At 47.7% G+C, this 19,196-nt stretch overlaps 1 protein-coding gene across 1 annotated transcript; it reads left to right on the forward strand.

The window, feature by feature from the left end:
• The first annotated feature begins 4,904 nt into the window (after positions 1-4,904).
• LOC146405084 (pregnancy-associated glycoprotein 1-like) lies at positions 4,905-6,892 on the forward strand. The gene is made up of 3 exons (XM_085010997.1): positions 4,905-4,993; positions 5,081-5,179; positions 6,567-6,892. Exons 1-3 carry the CDS (start codon positions 4,967-4,969, stop codon positions 6,720-6,722), a joined length of 282 nt encoding a protein of 93 aa, XP_084867123.1. The 5' UTR covers positions 4,905-4,966; the 3' UTR covers positions 6,723-6,892.
• Positions 6,893-19,196: the final 12,304 nt, after the last annotated feature.

A 19,196-nucleotide genomic window follows, 5' to 3' on the forward strand; every position in this document is an offset into this window, starting at 1 on the left:
CTCGATGGCTGATCTGCGCTGTGTATACTTGAATGAGCCTTGGGATGTCCTAGATTTTCCCTTTTGTAAGAGGCCCTGAGGATTGCATCCTTGCTTATTAATGTTTGTGGGTGCTTATTAATATTTGTTTGTGATCATTGCTTTAGCATAAATCTTAGAAGCAAGATTTCTGGGAGAGAACCATACTTATTTTAGGGATAAATCATCTCCAAATAGACTATACCAATTTATACACTCACAAGAAACGTTCAAGATCTATCTCTAAAAATTTTTTTCCTTTTCTTTTCTTTTCTTGCTTTTTAGGGCTGCACCTGAGACCCGTGGCTAGGGGTTGAATGAGAGCTGCAGCTGCTAGCCTATGTCACAGCCACGGGCACTCAGGGTCCAAGCCACGTCTGCAACACACACCACACCTCATGGCAATGCTGGATCCTTAACCCACAGAGTGAGGCCAGGCGTCAAACTTCCATCCTCATGGGTACTATTTGGGCTCGTTTCCACTGAGCCACAATGGGAACTCCAGATTTATCTTTTTCCTGTTTTTCCTACTTTTTCTCTCACGGAAGGCTATCAACTCTGTGGTCTGCAATTAGTAGAGGATAAAGGTGGAGTGTAGGACAAGATGTTTTCTTTGAAAATCAGAATTTATCCTCATGTTGGTGGCACAGGCTGCCAAAATAGAGACTGAAGAATAGCAGGCTTATTAATAGACACCTGCTTCAGCCCCTCCCTTAGGCTCATCTAGGGAGAAAAGCCTGGCCGTTTCAGGTTGCTATTACGGAAATAAGCCATGCTGACATCATACATGATCCCCAGCATGGGTGCAGCAGTGTGTTCTAGTGAAAGCACTTACGGATCCATCCATTCATTTATTCAACATGGAATTATTGAGGACCTACTGTGTGCCTATCACTGGTACTGGAACCAGAAGATGGGAGGAGACTTCCCTCATCTGTACCATGGGGATCACGCCCTGCAGGGGCTCATGAGGAAACAGGGAGACTGCACGTGTCATCAACTGGGGCTGATTATTATGACTGTTATTGGTGGTTTCTCACCAGGAGAGGCATTGCTTATGGCTCCACAAGGACCACTTGGAAAACGAGTCTCACAAACTCTTTGCTTGAGTCTCCATTAAGCCAAAACCCAGTTGTATCTCAACACCTCTGCCGTTTTCTCCATCTGGCCCTTGCCACTGGGGGTCTGTTTATCTGTCTCCACGCCTGGGTGGTGGGCTCCTAACCCAGCCCTCTATCTCTGGGATCCACCACAGTACCTGGCACATAGTTCAAGTGCTTGGTAAATTTGTACTGAATGAAAACATGAAGGGAGGAAGACAGTCCTGTAGCTGACATTTTCTTGCCTGAGCGAAGTAAAGTGCAGATGCTTTGGGTGAGTTGGGTGTGTTTTCCATCTTATTTATTCCTCCCTGTTCCTTCTTCCATCAGGACCTCCCTTTGCCTCTGACTCCTTCTGTCTAGCCTGGGCAACTATCTGGGTCTGCAAACGTGCCCAACCATGGCAGCTGGGACCAGGTGGTTTGTGTCTCTGCCCTCTGGAGGAAGCTCTGAAAGGCTGATGTCTTTGTGCATCATGTTCCCCCCTTTACACAGCCCCACCAACAGTATTTGAGGCCAAGATGAGGGCCATGCTGGGGCCTCAAAGGAGTGGGGATGGCTTGGGCATCCACATGTGTCTGTCACCCCAGAAGTGGGACTGGGAAGGATAGTACAGGAGTGGGTGGCAGAGAGCTGATGGCTGGGGTGGGGGTGGGGGATAAGGGGAACATTCTAGTTTGCAGGGCGTCAACCAAAGCCCTTCTGGAGCAGAGGGCCACTGTCAAAGGTCCTCTGAGAGGGTAAGAATAGAATTTTTTTTTTTTTTTGCCAGTCTTGTAGCACATCCAGGGGCCAGGGATTGAACCTGAGCCACAGCAGTGACACCAGCCACAAGGCGGTTCCTTAACCACTCAAGGATAAGGCACTGCCTAGCATCTATTTTTTTTTTTTTTGTCTTTTTGCTATTTCTTTGGGCCGCTTCTGCGGCATATGGAGGTTCCCAGGCTAGGGGTCTAATCGGAGCTGTAGCCACCGGCCTACGCCAGAGCCACAGCAACGCAGGATCTGAGCCGCGTCTGCAACCTACACCACAGCTCACAGCAACGCCAGATCGTTAACCCACTGAGCAAGCGCAGGGACCAAACCCGCAACCTCATGGTTCCCAGTCAGATTCGTTAACCACTGCGCCACGATGGCGACTCCCTAGCATCTATTTTTATTAACCTTTACCATCCCTCTGAGAATGTGGCACAGTTTCTGGGATAGTCACACACTGTTCTGTAATCTAGAATATCCCTCTGGCACTTACTTGGGGCCACTTCTCCCCAGCTCCAATAATGGTTCTGGAAGAACCTGTCAATCCTAGTCTCTGCAGGGCAGGGCCATGTGACCAAGTTAAACCAATCAGAGTACCCACGACCCCCTCCGTGATGGTTGGTCCAGAGTTGGACACATGACCTCAGGTGGACCAATCAGAGCCCTCCCTGGTACCCCGCTCTTTTGTGCGCTTGTTTCCCAAGGGGTTAGATGCCTTTTGGAATATAAAACCTTGGGGCAGGCAGCTGCGGAGTCCTTCAGTATGTTTAGAAGCCTGAGGGAGGAAAGGTAAGAGAGAGGCTAAGAGAGTCAAAGATGGGAAGAGGGAAAGAGCAATGGAGAGGAAGCGTGAGCTGATGGCTTCTGATGACTTGGGTCCAGGGTCTGAGATGTTTGGATCTGTGCTGATTCCTGGATCCCCGATCTCCACTATCTTTCCAAGAGGTCTGCCCTTCCCTTGGAAAATTCGTGGAGATGGGCTCCTCTCACTTGTGGTTCAGACTAGGTCGTCAAGTCCTGCGCTATTATGAAGCACCGCCCAGAGAGACTCAGAGAGAGGCGCTGGTTGGTAGTAGCACCATTGCAAAGGCAATCCTTTATTCTTTACTGAGAACAGGGCTTTTCCGAGCACCGAACCCCGTTCAAGCTGCCCTCCCTGGGCGAGAATGCCCTGGGTGTGAGGGAATGTGTGTTTGGAGGGGTTGGCCTGGATGTTGCTTGAAGCAGCCCCAGCATTTATGTGGCCTGAGCCAGGCCAATCCTGTTCTGTCCTTCATCATAAACAGTGAAGTACAGCCTTAAGAAGACATCACCCAGGATCCAAATCTCCCTCTGGTTCAAGGTGTCCATGATCTCCTCAAAGGTGCTGTAGCAGCGGTTATTATTAGCATCCTGGGAGAAGGAAAGACACAGCCGTGAGCCTGAGCCCTCACCTGCTGCTGCCCAACCTCCGTATCCAGATCCTAGTCTTCCCTTTGCCTTCAAGAGACTGGTTTTGTGGGAGGCCCTGGCCCCCACCCTGGCCACAGCCATTTGGTGATGAGTGGTCAGTGGTGGGTGGTGGGGGTGGGATCGGCAGTCGTGCAGCTTGGCCTGTAGAGGCCCCCCTCCTCCAGGTATCTGGGTTTCATCTCTCTCCTTAGGTGAGAGCTGAGTGGCTCTCTGAGCAGCTGAGGAAGCAGGGTGTCCATCGAAGAACCAGGCAGACTGTAGTCCCCCTCCACCCCTCCCTGCTGTTTCTTTCCTTCTGCCCCAGGCTGGCTGTTCTCTCTGCACAGAAGGCCTTTTCTTGCCCCTTTCCCCACAACCTGTTCTTTAAGGCTGCGCTCAGCACCTCTCCCCCCACCTTGTGCAACCCGGGGATGCTGCAGCTTCCGCTCTGGGAGGCAGACGGGGACCATGGGTTGAGGTCCCTAAAGTGTCCTGAAAAGAGGATCAGGGAGACTTCCACGAGCCTGAGCAGGCTGGTGCTAAGATGACCAACCGTCCTCGGCTACCCAGGCCCAAGCAGGTGATTAGGGCACAGGATCGTCAGTGGGAAAACAGGACACATCCTGGACAAGCTGGGAAAACGGGTCTCCTTAGGGAGAAGCTACCCAGGAGTGCAGAGAGGTTGGCTGCATTCCTGAGACTGGAAAGCACATCAGACAGAGAGACGCCTCCTGACCCTGACCCACCCAGCCCCATCCCAGGCACACAGGGAGACAGGGGCTATGACAGAGGCCACCAGATAGCTGTGACTCAGGAGTGGCCTCAGAACAAGAGGCAGGAGTTGAGCCCCTCACACAAGAGCTTCCATGTCTTTGGAGGCCCCTGGGGAATGCCGCTCATCGCCTGCCCGGGAGCCTCAGTGTCTGAGCCAGCCCAGGGGGCAGGGCTGGGGGACAAGCTCACCCAGGGCACCCTGTGTCTCCCTCCCCACCACTCTAATGAGCATCTGCTGCCCCAGAGAACCTCCAACATTCAACAAACCCATGGTGTGGATTTACTGTGTGCTGGGCCCTGAGGATACCCCTTGTTCTTACAGACCTAGCATCTAGGAAGGTGGACATTCAGGAAACAAGTCCCACAAAGAATGAATTACCACTTTGTTCCAGGCTAGACATGAAGAAGTGTGTACAGAGAATATCCAAGGGAAGAGCCTGATGTAGTCAGTGGGGGGAGAGGTAGAGGGGGGAGAATTCCCTGAAATGTGACAATGAAGCTGCAACCCAGATGATGAGGAGAAATCAAACAAAGGGGATGGAGGCCTTCTAGACAGGGTGACCAGCATGTGCCAAGGCCCTGAGGCACAAATGAGCCCGGTGCATTCAGGAACTGAAAGGAAATCAAGGAAAGTGAAATGACCAGAGCAAAGGAAAACAGAGTGGGGACAAGAGCTGGAGGACTGTTCTGGAGACAGTCGTGGGTGGGGGCAGTGGCAGCAGTGGGAGACTTCAGCGTGACCCTGGAGCCCCCTTTGTCCCACTGTCTCTCAGGATCACCTGGAGAGGGCAAATTTTTGGTTGTCCCCGCGGCTGCCAGGCCATCGTGATACCGGGACCACGTACCTGCTTGGCCCACACGCAGAGGTGGACAAAATCCATTCTCTCATGAACGCAGTGCCCCTTCAGGAAGAGGTGAAGTATCAGGCCACAGGGTCACTCTGGGGCTCTTCTCCCAGGAAGGATCAGCTGAGCCAACCTCTCTCCCTCTTCCTCTAACAGTACCTGGTCCATTGTAATGCCAGGGACACCTACACTGACATCGTCTTCACCATTAACAATGTCGACTACCCAGTGCCAGCTCGTGCCTACATCCGAAAGGTGAGGGGCCAATCCTAGGGGTTGGTTCTAAAAATCTGCAGTGTGTGGCACCAGTGCACTGCTGTATGCCAGGAGGAGGGGCCCCTCTACAGGCCAAGCTGTACCACTGCAGATCCCACCACCCACCACCGTATGGCTGTGGCCAGGGAGGGGGCCAGGGCCTCCCACAAAACCAGCCTCTTGAAGGCAAAGGGAAGACTAGGACAACCACCATCCTGAAATAAAGATGGAGACTCCACCCCGGGCAGGCACGGTGCCAGGCACAAGGAGAGGGGACCACTAAGGGCCTTGGCCCTCAAGGAGCTTCCGGTCAACCAGGGCCCACGGATGGATGACACAGAATCCCTGTGATCATCAGGCTGAGGGACAAGGGGGTGGCTGAGGACACTGCCAGTGTGTTGTCCCGCCAGAGTGGTTCACAGTCTCCCTGCCCATCTCCAAAGTGCCCTGGTTTGGATGATGATTAGAGGGTTTCCCGAGTCCTAGGCTGCACCTGCCCTTCGTAAGCCCCAGGTCCCGCTCTGGGAGCTGGGACACCAGACCAGCCCTGTGCAGGGCTTGGAGGCCCTCCTGCATGAAGGGGACACAGTGACTGCACAGCCCCTGGCTCAGACTTGAGCGTTAATGCACGTCAGCTCCCGATGGGAATTGAGAGGAGGCTGAAGGAGCTCAAAGAAGGCTGTGAAGAAGAGAGGGAATTTCAATGATTGTAAACCCCCAACCTCATGGAGGGGTGAGAAGCCCCTCTGGGGTGGAGGCAAATCGACACTGGGCTCCGTGCCCATGGCACCCCTGGGGGCTGTGCCAAGGGATGCCAGGGGCACATCCAGCTGATGAGGGCTAGAGACAATGGAGCACTGGGCAAGTCACCCAACCCAGCCTGGAGTGGCCAAGGAGGGTGAGCAGGAGTCCAGGAAGGCCATCCGTGTGGGGGTGGGGGGAGAGGCGCTGAGTGCAGCCTTAAAGAACAGGTTGTGGGGAAAGGGGCAAGAAAAGGCCTTCTGTGCAGAGAGAACAGCCAGCCTGGGGCAGAAGGAAAGAAACAGCAGGGAGGGGTGGAGGGGGACTACAGTCTGCCTGGTTCTTCGATGGACACCCTGCTTCCTCAGCTGCTCAGAGAGCCACTCAGCTCTCATCTAAGGAGAGAGATGAAACCCAGATACCTGGAGGAGGGGGGCCTCTACAGGCCAAGCTGCACGACTGCCGATCCCACCCCCACCACCCACCACTGACCACTCATCACCAAATGGCTGTGGCCAGGGTGGGGGCCAGGGCCTCCCACAAAACCAGTCTCTTGAAGGCAAAGGGAAGACTAGGATCTGGATACGGAGGTTGGGCAGCAGCAGGTGAGGGCTCAGGCTCACGGCTGTGTCTTTCCTTCTCCCAGGATGCTAATAATAACCGCTGCTACAGCACCTTTGAGGAGATCATGGATACCTTGAACCAGAGGGAGATTTGGATCCTGGGTGATGTCTTCTTAAGGCTGTACTTCACTGTTTATGATGAAGGACAGAACAGGATTGGCCTGGCTCAGGCCACATAAATGCTGGGGCTGCTTCAAGCAACATCCAGGCCAACCCCTCCAAACACACATTCCCTCACACCCAGGGCATTCTCGCCCAGGGAGGGCAGCTTGAACGGGGTTCGGTGCTCGGAAAAGCCCTGTTCTCAGTAAAGAATAAAGGATTGCCTTTGCAATGGTGCTACTACCAACCAGCGCCTCTCTCTGAGTCTCTCTGGGCGGTGCTTCATAATAGCGCAGGACTTGACGACCTAGTCTGAACCACAAGTGAGAGGAGCCCATCTCCACGAATTTTCCAAGGGAAGGGCAGACCTCTTGGAAAGATAGTGGAGATCGGGGATCCAGGAATCAGCACAGATCCAAACATCTCAGACCCTGGACCCAAGTCATCAGAAGCCATCAGCTCACGCTTCCTCTCCATTGCTCTTTCCCTCTTCCCATCTTTGACTCTCTTAGCCTCTCTCTTACCTTTCCTCCCTCAGGCTTCTAAACATACTGAAGGACTCCGCAGCTGCCTGCCCCAAGGTTTTATATTCCAAAAGGCATCTAACCCCTTGGGAAACAAGCGCACAAAAGAGCGGGGTACCAGGGAGGGCTCTGATTGGTCCACCTGAGGTCATGTGTCCAACCCTGGACCAACCATCACGGAGGGGGTCGTGGGTACTCTGATTGGTTTAACTTGGTCACATGGCCCTGCCCTGCAGAGACCAGGATTGACAGGTTCTTCCAGAACCATTATTGGAGCTGGGGAGAAGTGGCCCCAAGTAAGCGCCAGAGGGATATTCTAGATTACAGAACAGTGTGTGACTATCCCAGAAACTGTGCCACATTCTCAGAGGGATGGTAAAGGTTAATAAAAATAGATGCTAGGGAGTCGCCATCGTGGCGCAGTGGTTAACGAATCCGACTGGGAACCATGAGGTTGCGGGTTTGGTCCCTGCGCTTGCTCAGTGGGTTAACGATCTGGCGTTGCTGTGAGCTGTGGTGTAGGTTGCAGACGCGGCTCAGATCCTGCGTTGCTGTGGCTCTGGCGTAGGCCGGTGGCTACAGCTCCGATTAGACCCCTAGCCTGGGAACCTCCATATGCCGCAGAAGCGGCCCAAAGAAATAGCAAAAAGACAAAAAAAAAAAAAATAGATGCTAGGCAGTGCCTTATCCTTGAGTGGTTAAGGAACCGCCTTGTGGCTGGTGTCACTGCTGTGGCTCAGGTTCAATCCCTGGCCCCTGGATGTGCTACAAGACTGGGAAAAAAAAAAAAATTCTGCTCTTACCCTCTCAGAGGACCTTTGACAGTGGCCCTCTGCTCCAGAAGGGCTTTGGTTGACGCCCTGCAAACTAGAATGTTCCCCTTATCCCCCACCCCCACCCCAGCCATCAGCTCTCTGCCACCCACTCCTGTACTATCCTTCCCAGTCCCACTTCTGGGGTGACAGACACATGTGGATGCCCAAGCCATCCCCACTCCTTTGAGGCCCCAGCATGGCCCTCATCTTGGCCTCAAATACTGTTGGTGGGGCTGTGTAAAGGGGGGAACATGATGCACAAAGACATCAGCCTTTCAGAGCTTCCTCCAGAGGGCAGAGACACAAACCACCTGGTCCCAGCTGCCATGGTTGGGCACGTTTGCAGACCCAGATAGTTGCCCAGGCTAGACAGAAGGAGTCAGAGGCAAAGGGAGGTCCTGATGGAAGAAGGAACAGGGAGGAGTAAATAAGATGGAAAACACACCCAACTCACCCAAAGTATCTGCACTTTACTTCGCTCAGGCAAGAAAATGTCAGCTACAGGACTGTCTTCCTCCCTTCATGTTTTCATTCAGTACAAATTTACCAAGCACTTGAACTATGTGCCAGGTACTGTGGTGGATCCCAGAGATAGAGGGCTGGGTTAGGAGCCCACCACCCAGGCGTGGAGACAGATAAACAGACCCCCAGTGGCAAGGGCCAGATGGAGAAAACGGCAGAGGTGTTGAGATACAACTGGGTTTTGGCTTAATGGAGACTCAAGCAAAGAGTTTGTGAGGCTCGTTTTCCAAGTGGTCCTTGTGGAGCCATAAGCAATGCCTCTCCTGGTGAGAAACCACCAATAACAGTCATAATAATCAGCCCCAGTTGATGACACGTGCAGTCTCCCTGTTTCCTCATGAGCCCCTGCAGGGCGTGATCCCCATGGTACAGATGAGGGAAGTCTCCTCCCATCTTCTGGTTCCAGTACCAGTGATAGGCACACAGTAGGTCCTCAATAATTCCATGTTGAATAAATGAATGGATGGATCCATAAGTGCTTTCACTAGAACACACTGCTGCACCCATGCTGGGGATCATGTATGATGTCAGCATGGCTTATTTCCGTAATAGCAACCTGAAACGGCCAGGCTTTTCTCCCTAGATGAGCCTAAGGGAGGGGCTGAAGCAGGTGTCTATTAATAAGCCTGCTATTCTTCAGTCTCTATTTTGGCAGCCTGTGCCACCAACATGAGGATAAATTCTGATTTTCAAAGAAAACATCTTGTCCTACACTCCACCTTTATCCTCTACTAATTGCAGACCACAGAGTTGATAGCCTTCCGTGAGAGAAAAAGTAGGAAAAACAGGAAAAAGATAAATCTGGAGTTCCCATTGTGGCTCAGTGGAAACGAGCCCAAATAGTACCCATGAGGATGGAAGTTTGACGCCTGGCCTCACTCTGTGGGTTAAGGATCCAGCATTGCCATGAGGTGTGGTGTGTGTTGCAGACGTGGCTTGGACCCTGAGTGCCCGTGGCTGTGACATAGGCTAGCAGCTGCAGCTCTCATTCAACCCCTAGCCACGGGTCTCAGGTGCAGCCCTAAAAAGCAAGAAAAGAAAAGAAAAGGAAAAAAATTTTTAGAGATAGATCTTGAACGTTTCTTGTGAGTGTATAAATTGGTATAGTCTATTTGGAGATGATTTATCCCTAAAATAAGTATGGTTCTCTCCCAGAAATCTTGCTTCTAAGATTTATGCTAAAGCAATGATCACAAACAAATATTAATAAGCACCCACAAACATTAATAAGCAAGGATGCAATCCTCAGGGCCTCTTACAAAAGGGAAAATCTAGGACATCCCAAGGCTCATTCAAGTATACACAGCGCAGATCAGCCATCGAGCAACTGCCTTAAAATTGTGTTTGGGGGAGGCCTTCAGTGTTAGGAGATATTTTTCCAATACGACACTGAGAGAAAAGAACAGAATACAAAACAGCATGATCCCCAGGTTGCTAAGCACGTGGAAGACACTGCAGCATCCTGGCCAGGCAAGTGCATCCTGGAGCTCTCCTGCCTGGGTGCACATCCCACCTACAGGTCATGTGACCTTGATAAGTTCTTCTCTGGACAGCAGTTTCCTCTTCTGTAAATTTGGAATGAGGATAGATCCTCTCACATGGATCCTCAAGAAAAAGCACATTAAGTGACAATGAGATATCACCTCACACCTACTAGTGTGGTCATTATAAAAAACAAAAGATGACAAGTGTGGAGGAGGACGTGGAACCCTGTGCTGGTGGGAATGGACAAGGATGCAGCTGCTGGCAAACAGAAGGGAGGTTCCTCCAACACTTGAAAAGAGAATTGCTATTTAATCCAGCAATCCCACTTCTGGAATCCCACTTCTGGGTAGTTATTCCCCCCAAATTAAAAGCAGGATCTCAAAGGGATATTTGTACTGTCCTGTTCATTGCAACATTATTCACAATAGCCCAGATGTGGAAACAACTTAGATCCATTAACATTTGAATGGATGAAGAAAATATGATACAGACATACAATGGAATATCATTCAGCCTTAAAAAAGGAGGAACTCCTGCCATTTAAAAAAAAAGTAGTTAATTTAGAATGTTCTGTCAATTTCTACTGCACAGGAAAATAACCAAGTTATACATTTATATACATTCTCTTTCTCATATTATCTTCCATCATGTTCTATCATAAGTGATTGGATATTGTTCTCTGTGCTATACAGCAGGATCTCGTTGCTCATCCATTCTAAATGTAATAGTTTGTATCTAATAACCCGATACTTTTAGTCCATCCCACTCCCTCCCCCTCCAACTTGGCAACCACAAGTCTGTTCTCTAAGTCCCTCAGTTTCTTTCTCTTCTGGAGATAGGTTCGTTTTGCCACAATGCAGATTCCATGTATGAGATATCACATGATATTTTCCTCTCTTTCTGAATTACTTCATTTAGTATGAGAACCTCTAGTCACATCCATGTTAACACAAACGGCATTCTTTTGACTTTTGTTATGGCTGAGTAATATTCCATGGTGTCTATGCACTACATCTTCTTAATCCAGTCATCTGTCAATGGACATTTAGGTTGTTTCCATGCCTGGGCTATTGCAGAGAGTGCTGCAGTTTTTATCATAGGGGTGCATGTAGCTTTTGGAATGAAAGTTTGGTCTGGATATATGCCCAGAGTCGGATTGCTTGATCATATGTCAGTTCCATACGTAGTTTTCTGAGGTACCTCCAAACTGTCTTCCAAAGGGGTTGTACCAATGTACATTCCCACCAAGAGTGTAGGAGGGTTCCCTTGTCTCCACAGCCTCTCCAGCATATCTCATCTATGGACGTATTGATGATGGTCTTTCTGACAAGTGCGAGGGGGTACCTCATTGTAGTTTTGATTTGCATTTCTTTAATGACTAGTGATGTTGAGCATTTTTTCAGGTGTCTGCTGGCCATCCATATGTCTTCCTAGGAGAAATGTCTCTTTAGGTCTTCTGCCCACTTTTCAATTGCATTCTTTGTGCTTTTGCTGTTGAGTTGTAGGAGGTGTTTGTATACTTTGAGAGTAAACCCTTCTTGGTTGCATGGTTTCTAACTATTTTCTCCCATTCTATAGGTTGTCTTTTTGTGGTTTTTATGGTTTCTTTTGCTGTGCAAAAGCTTGTCCGTTTTAGTGGGTCCCTTTGGCTTCTTTTCGTTCCTATTTCTCTTGCCTTAGGGGACTGACCTAAGAAAACATTTGTGTGGTTGACGTCGGAGAATGTTTAGCCTATGTTCTCTTCTGGGAGTTCGATGGTGTCCTATCTTATGTTTAAGTCTGTAAGCCATTGTTAGTTGACTTCTGTGTGTAGTGTGAGGGAGTGTTCTACTTTCATTGATTTACATGCAGGTGTCCATCTTCCCCAGCACCGCTTGCTCAAGAGACTGTCTTTTTTCCATTTTCTGTTCTTGCTTCCGTTTTGAAGATTCATTGACTACAGTAGTCCATTTCTACTAGGTGTCTGGGCTTATTTCTGGGCTCCCTCTCTCTTCTGTTGCATTAGTCACTATGTCTGTTTTGTACCAGTACCACACTCTCTCGGTTACAGAATATTGTCTGAAGTCTGGGAGAGTTACGTCTCCTGCTTGGTTTTCTTCCTCACTACTGCCTTGGCAATTCAGGCTCTTTTATGGTTCCATACACATGTTTGGATTGTTTGTTCCAGGTGTGAGAAAAATGTCGTCAGTAATTTCATAGGGATCTCATGAACCCTGTCGATGGCTTTGAGTGGATGTCCTTTTAATAACATGAATGCTTCCAGTGCAAGAGCATGGGATATTTTCCCATTTCTTTGAATCCTCTTTAATTTACTTGATTAATGTCTTATAGTTCTCAGCATAGGAGACTTTCACCACCTTGGTCTGGTTTATTCCGAGGCATTTCATACTTTGTGGTGTGATTTCTAAAAGGTATACATTCTTGTTATTCTTTTTGTAATATTTCATTGTTCGTATGTAGAAGGACAGCTGATTTCAGAATGTTAAGCTTGTATCCTGCTACTTTGCTGAATTCATTCATCAGTTCATGTAGCTTTTGGGTAGCGTCTTTAGGGTTTTCTATACATAGTACTATGTCATCTGCATAGAGTTACAATTTTACCTCTTCCCTTCCCATTTGGATACCTTTTATTTCTTTGGTTTTTCTGATTGCTGTGGCTAGGACTTCCAATACCATGTTGAATGCGCTGAATATAAGTGGTGAGACTGGACATCCTTGTCTTGTTTCAGACTTTAGCAGAAAGGCTTTCAGCTTTTCTCCATTGAGTAGTATATTGACTGTGGGTTTCCCATCAATGGCTTTTATTGTGTTAAGGTATGTTCCCTCTATAGGCATGTTGGTAACAATGTTTATCCTGAACGGATGTTGGATTGTGTCAAATGCCTTTTCTGCATCTGTTGAGATGCTCATGTGGGCTCTGACTTTTCTTTGGTTAATGTGGTGTAGGCTGTTGATTGATTTGCATATGTTGAACCATCCTTGTGAACTTGGGATGAGTCCCATCAGTCGTGCTGTATGGTCTTTTTTAAGTGGTCTTGGATTCAGCGGGCTAAAATTTTGTTGAGAATTTTGGAGTCTCTATTCTTCAAAGATAGTGGCCTGTAAATTTTTGATGGTATCTTGTCTGGTTTTGCTATTAGGGCGATGCTGACTTCATAGAATGTTCTTGGGATTATTCCTTCTTCTTCAATCTTTTGGAAAAGTTTAAGAAGGATGGAAATAAGTTCTTTCTTGTAAATTTGGTAGAATTTGCCTGTGAGGCTATCTGGTCCAGGATGTGGCTTGTAGGGAGTGTTTTTATTACAAATCCAGTGTCATTTCTAGTGATCAGTCTTTTCAAATGATCAATTTCTTCTCGATTCTGTTTTGGTGGGCTGTATTCCTCTAGAAAGTGCTCCATTTCTTCTAGATGGTCAAATTTCTTGGTATATAATTCTCATAAAATTCTCTTATTTTGTACATATCTACAGTATCCATTGATATTTCCTTTTTTCATTTCTTATTTTGTTTACCCGTGTTGTCTCTCTCTTCTTGGTGAGTCTGGCCAGAGTTTGGTCAATTGTGTTTATTTTTCAAAAAACCAGCTCTTGGTTTTATCAAGTTTTCCTATCATTTTGTGACTCTGTATTTCATTGATTTCCTCCCTGATCTTTATGACACCCTTCCTTCTGATGACTTTAGGTTTTCTTTGTTCTTCCTTTCGAATTCTTTTAGGTGGTAGCTTCGGTTGTTGATTTGACATTTTCCTCTTTTTTCAGGAAGGCCCGTATCACTATGAACTTCCCTCTGAGAACTGCTTTTGTGGCATCCCATGGATTTGGAATGGCTGTGTTTTCATTGTCATTTGTCTCAAGGTACTTTTTAATTTGCTTTTTGATTTCCTTGTTGACCTATTTGTTTTTTTAGTAGCATGTTGTTTAGTCTCTATATAATCAGGGTTTTCTCATTTCTTTTCCAGTGGTTGATTTCTAATTTCCTTTTTTTTTCATTTGTTTTTATTACTTAATGAATTTTATTACATTTAAAGTTGTACATAAACCATCACAACGAAATTTGACAGCATGACCATCCCTGATTTCGAATTTCATACCATTGTGATCAGAGAAGATGCTTGAAATAATTTCCATAATCTTAAATTTGTTGAGCTTAGTTTTGGGTCCCAGTATCTGATCAATCCTTGAGAATGTTCCATGTGCACTTGAAAAGAATGTGTATTCTCGCTTTTTGGGTGTGACGCCCTAAAACTATCAATTAAATCTAACTGTTTTAATTGCCCCATTTAGGATCTCTGCTGCCTTGTTGATTTTCTATCCAGAGAATCTGTCCATTGAGACGAGTGGGGTGTTAAAATCTCCTACTATTTTTGTATTCCCATCAATGTCTCCTCTTATGTCTGTTAGTATTTGTTGTATGTATTTGGGTGCACCTATATTAGGGGCATATATATTGACAAGTGTAATATGCTCTCTTGAACTGATCCTCCTATCACTAAATAGTGTACTTCTTTGTCTTTCTGGCCTTTGTTTAAAGTCTGTTTTGACTGATGTGAATATGCAATTCCCACCTTCCTGTCCTCTCCATTGTCATGAAATATCTTTTACCATCCCCTCACTTTCAACTTATATGTGTCCTTTGCCTTAGGTGAGGCTATTGCAAGCAGCATAATGTAGGCTCTTGTTTTCACATCCAGTCTGCCTCTCTATGTCTTTTGATTGGCGCATTCAGTCCATTGACAGTTAAGGGAATTATTGATAAATCCTTTGCCACTGTGAACTTTGTTGTCCAGTTAATTCTATGTTTCTCCTTTATTCCTTTCGCTTTTTTTTTTTTTTTTTTTTTTGGCTGGATGATTTCCTTTTATTTTATGCCTGTGTCCTCTTCTTTATAGGTTTTGTGAATGAATTGTTTGTTTGGTTTTGCTTTGTGGTTGCCCTGCTTTCCAAGACGGTTGACCCCTTCCCGTATCTGCCTGCTTTTTAGCCTGATAGTCACATAGGCTCAAATACATTCTAAACAAAAAGAGTCTAGACTTTCTGGCTTCCCTTCCCCACATTTTATGATTGTGATGTCCTTCTTTACATCTTCGTGTTTATCCTTTTGCTGATCCTCGTGTTTATCACGGCTTTTACAAACACCTTCCCCTCCTAGATCTGCACACGGCTTATAAGGGATTACTTTCCTGTTGTGATTTCCTCCATCCTGAATCTGCTTACGTCTTTCCTTTTTAGAGGAGAGCTGCCAGTATTTCTTTGAGAATGGGTTTAGATTGCTATCCTCTTTTACTTTTTGTGTGTGGGAGAAATTCCTTATTTCTCCGTCTACTGTAAATGGTAATCTTGCTGGGTAGAGTACTCTAGGCTGTAAATTTTTCCCTTTTACAATTTTGAATATATCTTGACACTCTCTTCTGGCCTGTAGTATCTTCGCAGAGAAATCAGCACATAACCTTATGGGGGGGTTCCCTTGTAATTAACTCCTAGATTTTCCTCTTGCTGTCTTTGGAATCCTCTCCTTATCTTTAACTTTTGCCATTTTTAGTATAGTATGTCTTGGTGTGGGTTTGTTTGGGTTCAACTTGTTTGGGGCCCTCTGTGCTTCCTGTATCTTGGTATCTGCTTCCTAAAGGATTGCAAAGGTTTCAGCCATGATTTCTTCAAATACATTTTCAGTCCACTTTTCTTTTTCTTCTCCTTCTGGAATCCCTATAATGTATTGATTGGCCTGCTTTATATTAGCCATAGATCTCTTATATTGCTTTCATGTTTTTTCATGTGGTTTTCTGTCTGCTGTCCTGATTGTGTGATTTCCATTATTCTACCTTCCAAGTCACTTATTCATTCCTCTGCATTATTCTTTCAGGTCTTCAATACCTTTAACTCAGCTTGCATCTCTCAAATATATTTTCTACTTTTTCTTCACTTCTCCGTATAGATTCTAACTCCATTCTAAACTAATCCACATTACTGTTCATATCCATTCTTTTTTTTTTTTTTTTGGGGGGGGGAATGAGTGAACATGCCGATTAAATTCAGTATTTGTTGAGACAAATACCACTTTTTTTTTTGTCTTTTTTTTTTTTTTTGTTGTTGATGTTGTTGTTGTTGTTGTTGTTGTTGTTGCTATTTCTTGGGCCGCTCCCGCGGCATATGGAGGTTCCCAGGCTAGGGGTTGAATTGGAGCTGTAGCCACCGGCCTACGCCAGAGCCACAGCAACGCAGGATCCAAGCCGTGTCTGCAACCTACACCACAGCTCACGGCAACGCCGGATCGTTAACCCACTGAGCAAGGGCAGGGACCGAACCCGCAACCTCATGGTTCCTAGTCGGATTCGTTAACCACTGCGCCACGACGGGAACTCCTCATATCCATTCTTAATTTCTTCCTATCCACTCTTCATTCCTTCAGAACTTTCACGGTCTCCTTTTTGAACTCAGTTTCTATTAGACTGCAGGGGCCTGTTTCATTGTTTGCTCTTTCAGGGGAATTTTCCTCTTCTTTTCGCTGGCAATTATTCCGACTTTCTTCATTTGCTTTTATTTTTCTTATGCCACGAGTTTAGGGAAAACAGATACACTAGTCTTGGAAGGCTATTTATATATGAGAACACGCCTGGGTACTTTGTGAGGGCTTACATTTTTGGGGTGGGGGTGGGGGAGTGAAGGTTGCTTTTGTTTCAGATGATGGCTGTCTCCTTCCTCACTGTGTCACTACTCTCCCCTTGATGGAGGGTGTGCTGATGTATGGTCTGCACATGCTTCCAGGGAGATGGAGGCAATGGGCAGGGCCCCTGTAGCCAGTGCCTGGTTTCTGGGCCCTTGCAGCGCCAAAGACCCTCAGGGAGGTGGCCCAGGCTGCTCCTGGTAGCTGGGGCCTGGGAAGTGGCAGTGACACTCGGGAAGGTCTAGGAAGCAGTGCCCTCCTCTGTCACCACCCGTGAGGTATCTGGGGCCACAGGTGGTGCCGGTTCACAATATCCTAGTGGTGGCAGGCCACCCACCCCCTCTTGACTCTGAGATGGCTCTGGTGGTTTGCCCCTCATGCCCATACCCTGCTCGAGAGGCACCCCACCACGTGCAGCCTTTGCGACAGGTTCCCACCACCACCACCCAAGAGACCATACCCACATGGGCAGAGGAAGATATTCCCATGGCTGTCCTGCCTCTCCTCCTCTTGCCCTCTCCAACAATGGTGCCTTGCTTTTCCTGGGGGCCTACGGCTCTTCCCACATTCCCTAGGCTGTGGCCCCTGCTCCCCAGCCCATTCTTTCGTGGTCCCAGGGCTGCTTCCGGTGATCCTCCTTCCTTCCAGAGTGATGTTGGCTCCCCACATGGCTCCCTAATCCCTCAGGCTGCCTCCACACAGCCAATCCCAGTCCTCTCCCAAGAACTGACCTCTGAAGCCTGAGTCTCAGTGCCCAGCCCCCACCCAAGCATCTCAGGATGTGGTGTCCTGGGGCGGTGGTACCAAAGGTCCATGCACCTCGCTCTCTGCTTTGCCCTCCTAGTCCCACTGCTGCACTTTCCTCTCAGCTGTTAAGGTCCCTCCCTCTCAGCTGATCCCCCCATCAGTTAAGTGGCCCCCAAGCTCTTGGATTCCTTTCCTCTTTCACAGCTTCCTCTCAGGAGTGCTGATCCCATTCTGATTCCTTTGTATTTTTTTTTTCATTTCCTCCCTCTCTCCCTCTCTCTCCTTCGCTCTTTCTCTCATTTCCTTTTGTTCTACCCATACGCTTGGATGTGTCTTGCCCTTCTTGGAGGCTTAAGCTTTTCTTCCAGTGGTCAGTAGATGTTCTGTGCCAGTCGTTTCACATGCAGATGTTTTCTTCTGTGGTTGCTGGAGAAGGTGAGGGTCATGTCTTACCCCTCGGCCATCCTGATCCCTCCACCCAACTTTCGACAACAAGGGTGAACATTGAGGACATTGTGCTAAGGGAGATAAGCCAGTAACAACAGGACAAATACAGTATGGTTCTACCTCCGTGAATTACCTAAAATAGACACACTCTGAGTTCCCTGGTGGCTTAGCATTTAAGGATTTGGTATGGAAACTGCTGTGGCTCTTTCCCCAGTTTTCCACATGCCTTGGGGTGGACAAAAAAAAAAAAGTCACACTCATAGAAGCAGAGAGTAAAATTGTGGTCGTCAGGGAGAGGGATAAATGGGGAGTCGCTATTCAACCAGTATGAAGTCTCAGTTATGTAACATGAGTAAGGTCTAGAGACTTGCTGTAAGATTTAGCACAATACTTAACAAGGTTGTAACACACACTTGGTTTCTTTATAACCACACTGAGGCCAAAACTCAGCCTCTGTCCACTGGTAATGAATAGAAACACAGAGACAGAGTTTGGGGAGAAGAGGAAAAAGATAGCTGTGTGTGTGTGTGTTTAGGGCCACACCCAGAGCATAAGGAGGTTCCCAGGCTAGGGGTCAAATCGGAGCTGTAGCTTCTGCCCTACATCACAGCCACAGCAATGCGGGTCCAAGCCACATCATGGAAATGCCAGAACCTTAACCCACTGAGCAAGGCCAGGGATCAAACATGCATCCTCATGGATACTAGTCTGATTCGTTTCCAACAAGCCACCATGGGAACTCCAGAAAAGGATAGCTATTGTTTACCAGGCAAAGGAAGCCACAGCAGGCTAATGCCTTAAAGACTGTGCCACTCTTGGGAGAGATTAGGTGGTTTTATACCTTGGGGAGTGGAAAGTAGGGCCCCAGATAGGGATCAGGGGAGAGGCCAGCTTGCATTGTTTAGCTGCCCCAGGACTGGTTCCAGTGGTCCCCCTTCTTCCCAGAGTGAAGAAGCCTCCATTAAGCAGTGAACATCTTCCATTTCTTGAAGGTTTTAGTTCTGCAGAAGGGCTCAAAGATATGGTTATACATATTCCTTGAAGAGGAACCAGGACCCTGCCCCAAGGCTGCACTCTTGTCTCTTGACTGCGCCTCCCTGGTCTCTGCATCCCCTCCCTTCCCTGCCTAGCAACTCTTTGAACCTGCCCTTTGGAACTCAGGGAAGGTTAGGGAGGCTGAAGCTTACTCCCTAAACATAAGAAATGGGAGATACAGAAGCACTGCTCTGCCCAGGAGCCCCCCAGGGCCCTGCTTGGTTTCATTCCCCCTTTTTCCTCAATACTCCTCTGTCTTGAGAACAGATGTTAGACAAAGGAATACTCATTTGTACAGAGCTGTTAACCAGAACCT

This window comes from Sus scrofa, chromosome 2 (assembly GCF_054392235.1).
Source record: "Sus scrofa isolate SSC_HxYL_T2T_F1_AM1 chromosome 2, Sscrofa_HxYL_maternal_Yorkshire_Landrace_v2.0, whole genome shotgun sequence".
Lineage (NCBI taxonomy): Eukaryota > Metazoa > Chordata > Mammalia > Artiodactyla > Suidae > Sus > Sus scrofa.

What these genes read in the sequence shown, in the direction of transcription:
- LOC146405084 (XM_085010997.1), top strand. Translation starts at nt 4,967, where the DNA reads ATGAACGCAGTGCCCCTTCAGGAAGAG. An exon ending in CAGTGCCCCTTCAGGAAGAG is followed by an intron (nt 4,994 to 5,080) that starts GTGAAGTATCAG and finishes TTCCTCTAACAG; the next exon opens with TACCTGGTCCATTGTAATGC. An exon ending in CTCGTGCCTACATCCGAAAG is followed by an intron (nt 5,180 to 6,566) that starts GTGAGGGGCCAA and finishes TCCTTCTCCCAG; the next exon opens with GATGCTAATAATAACCGCTG.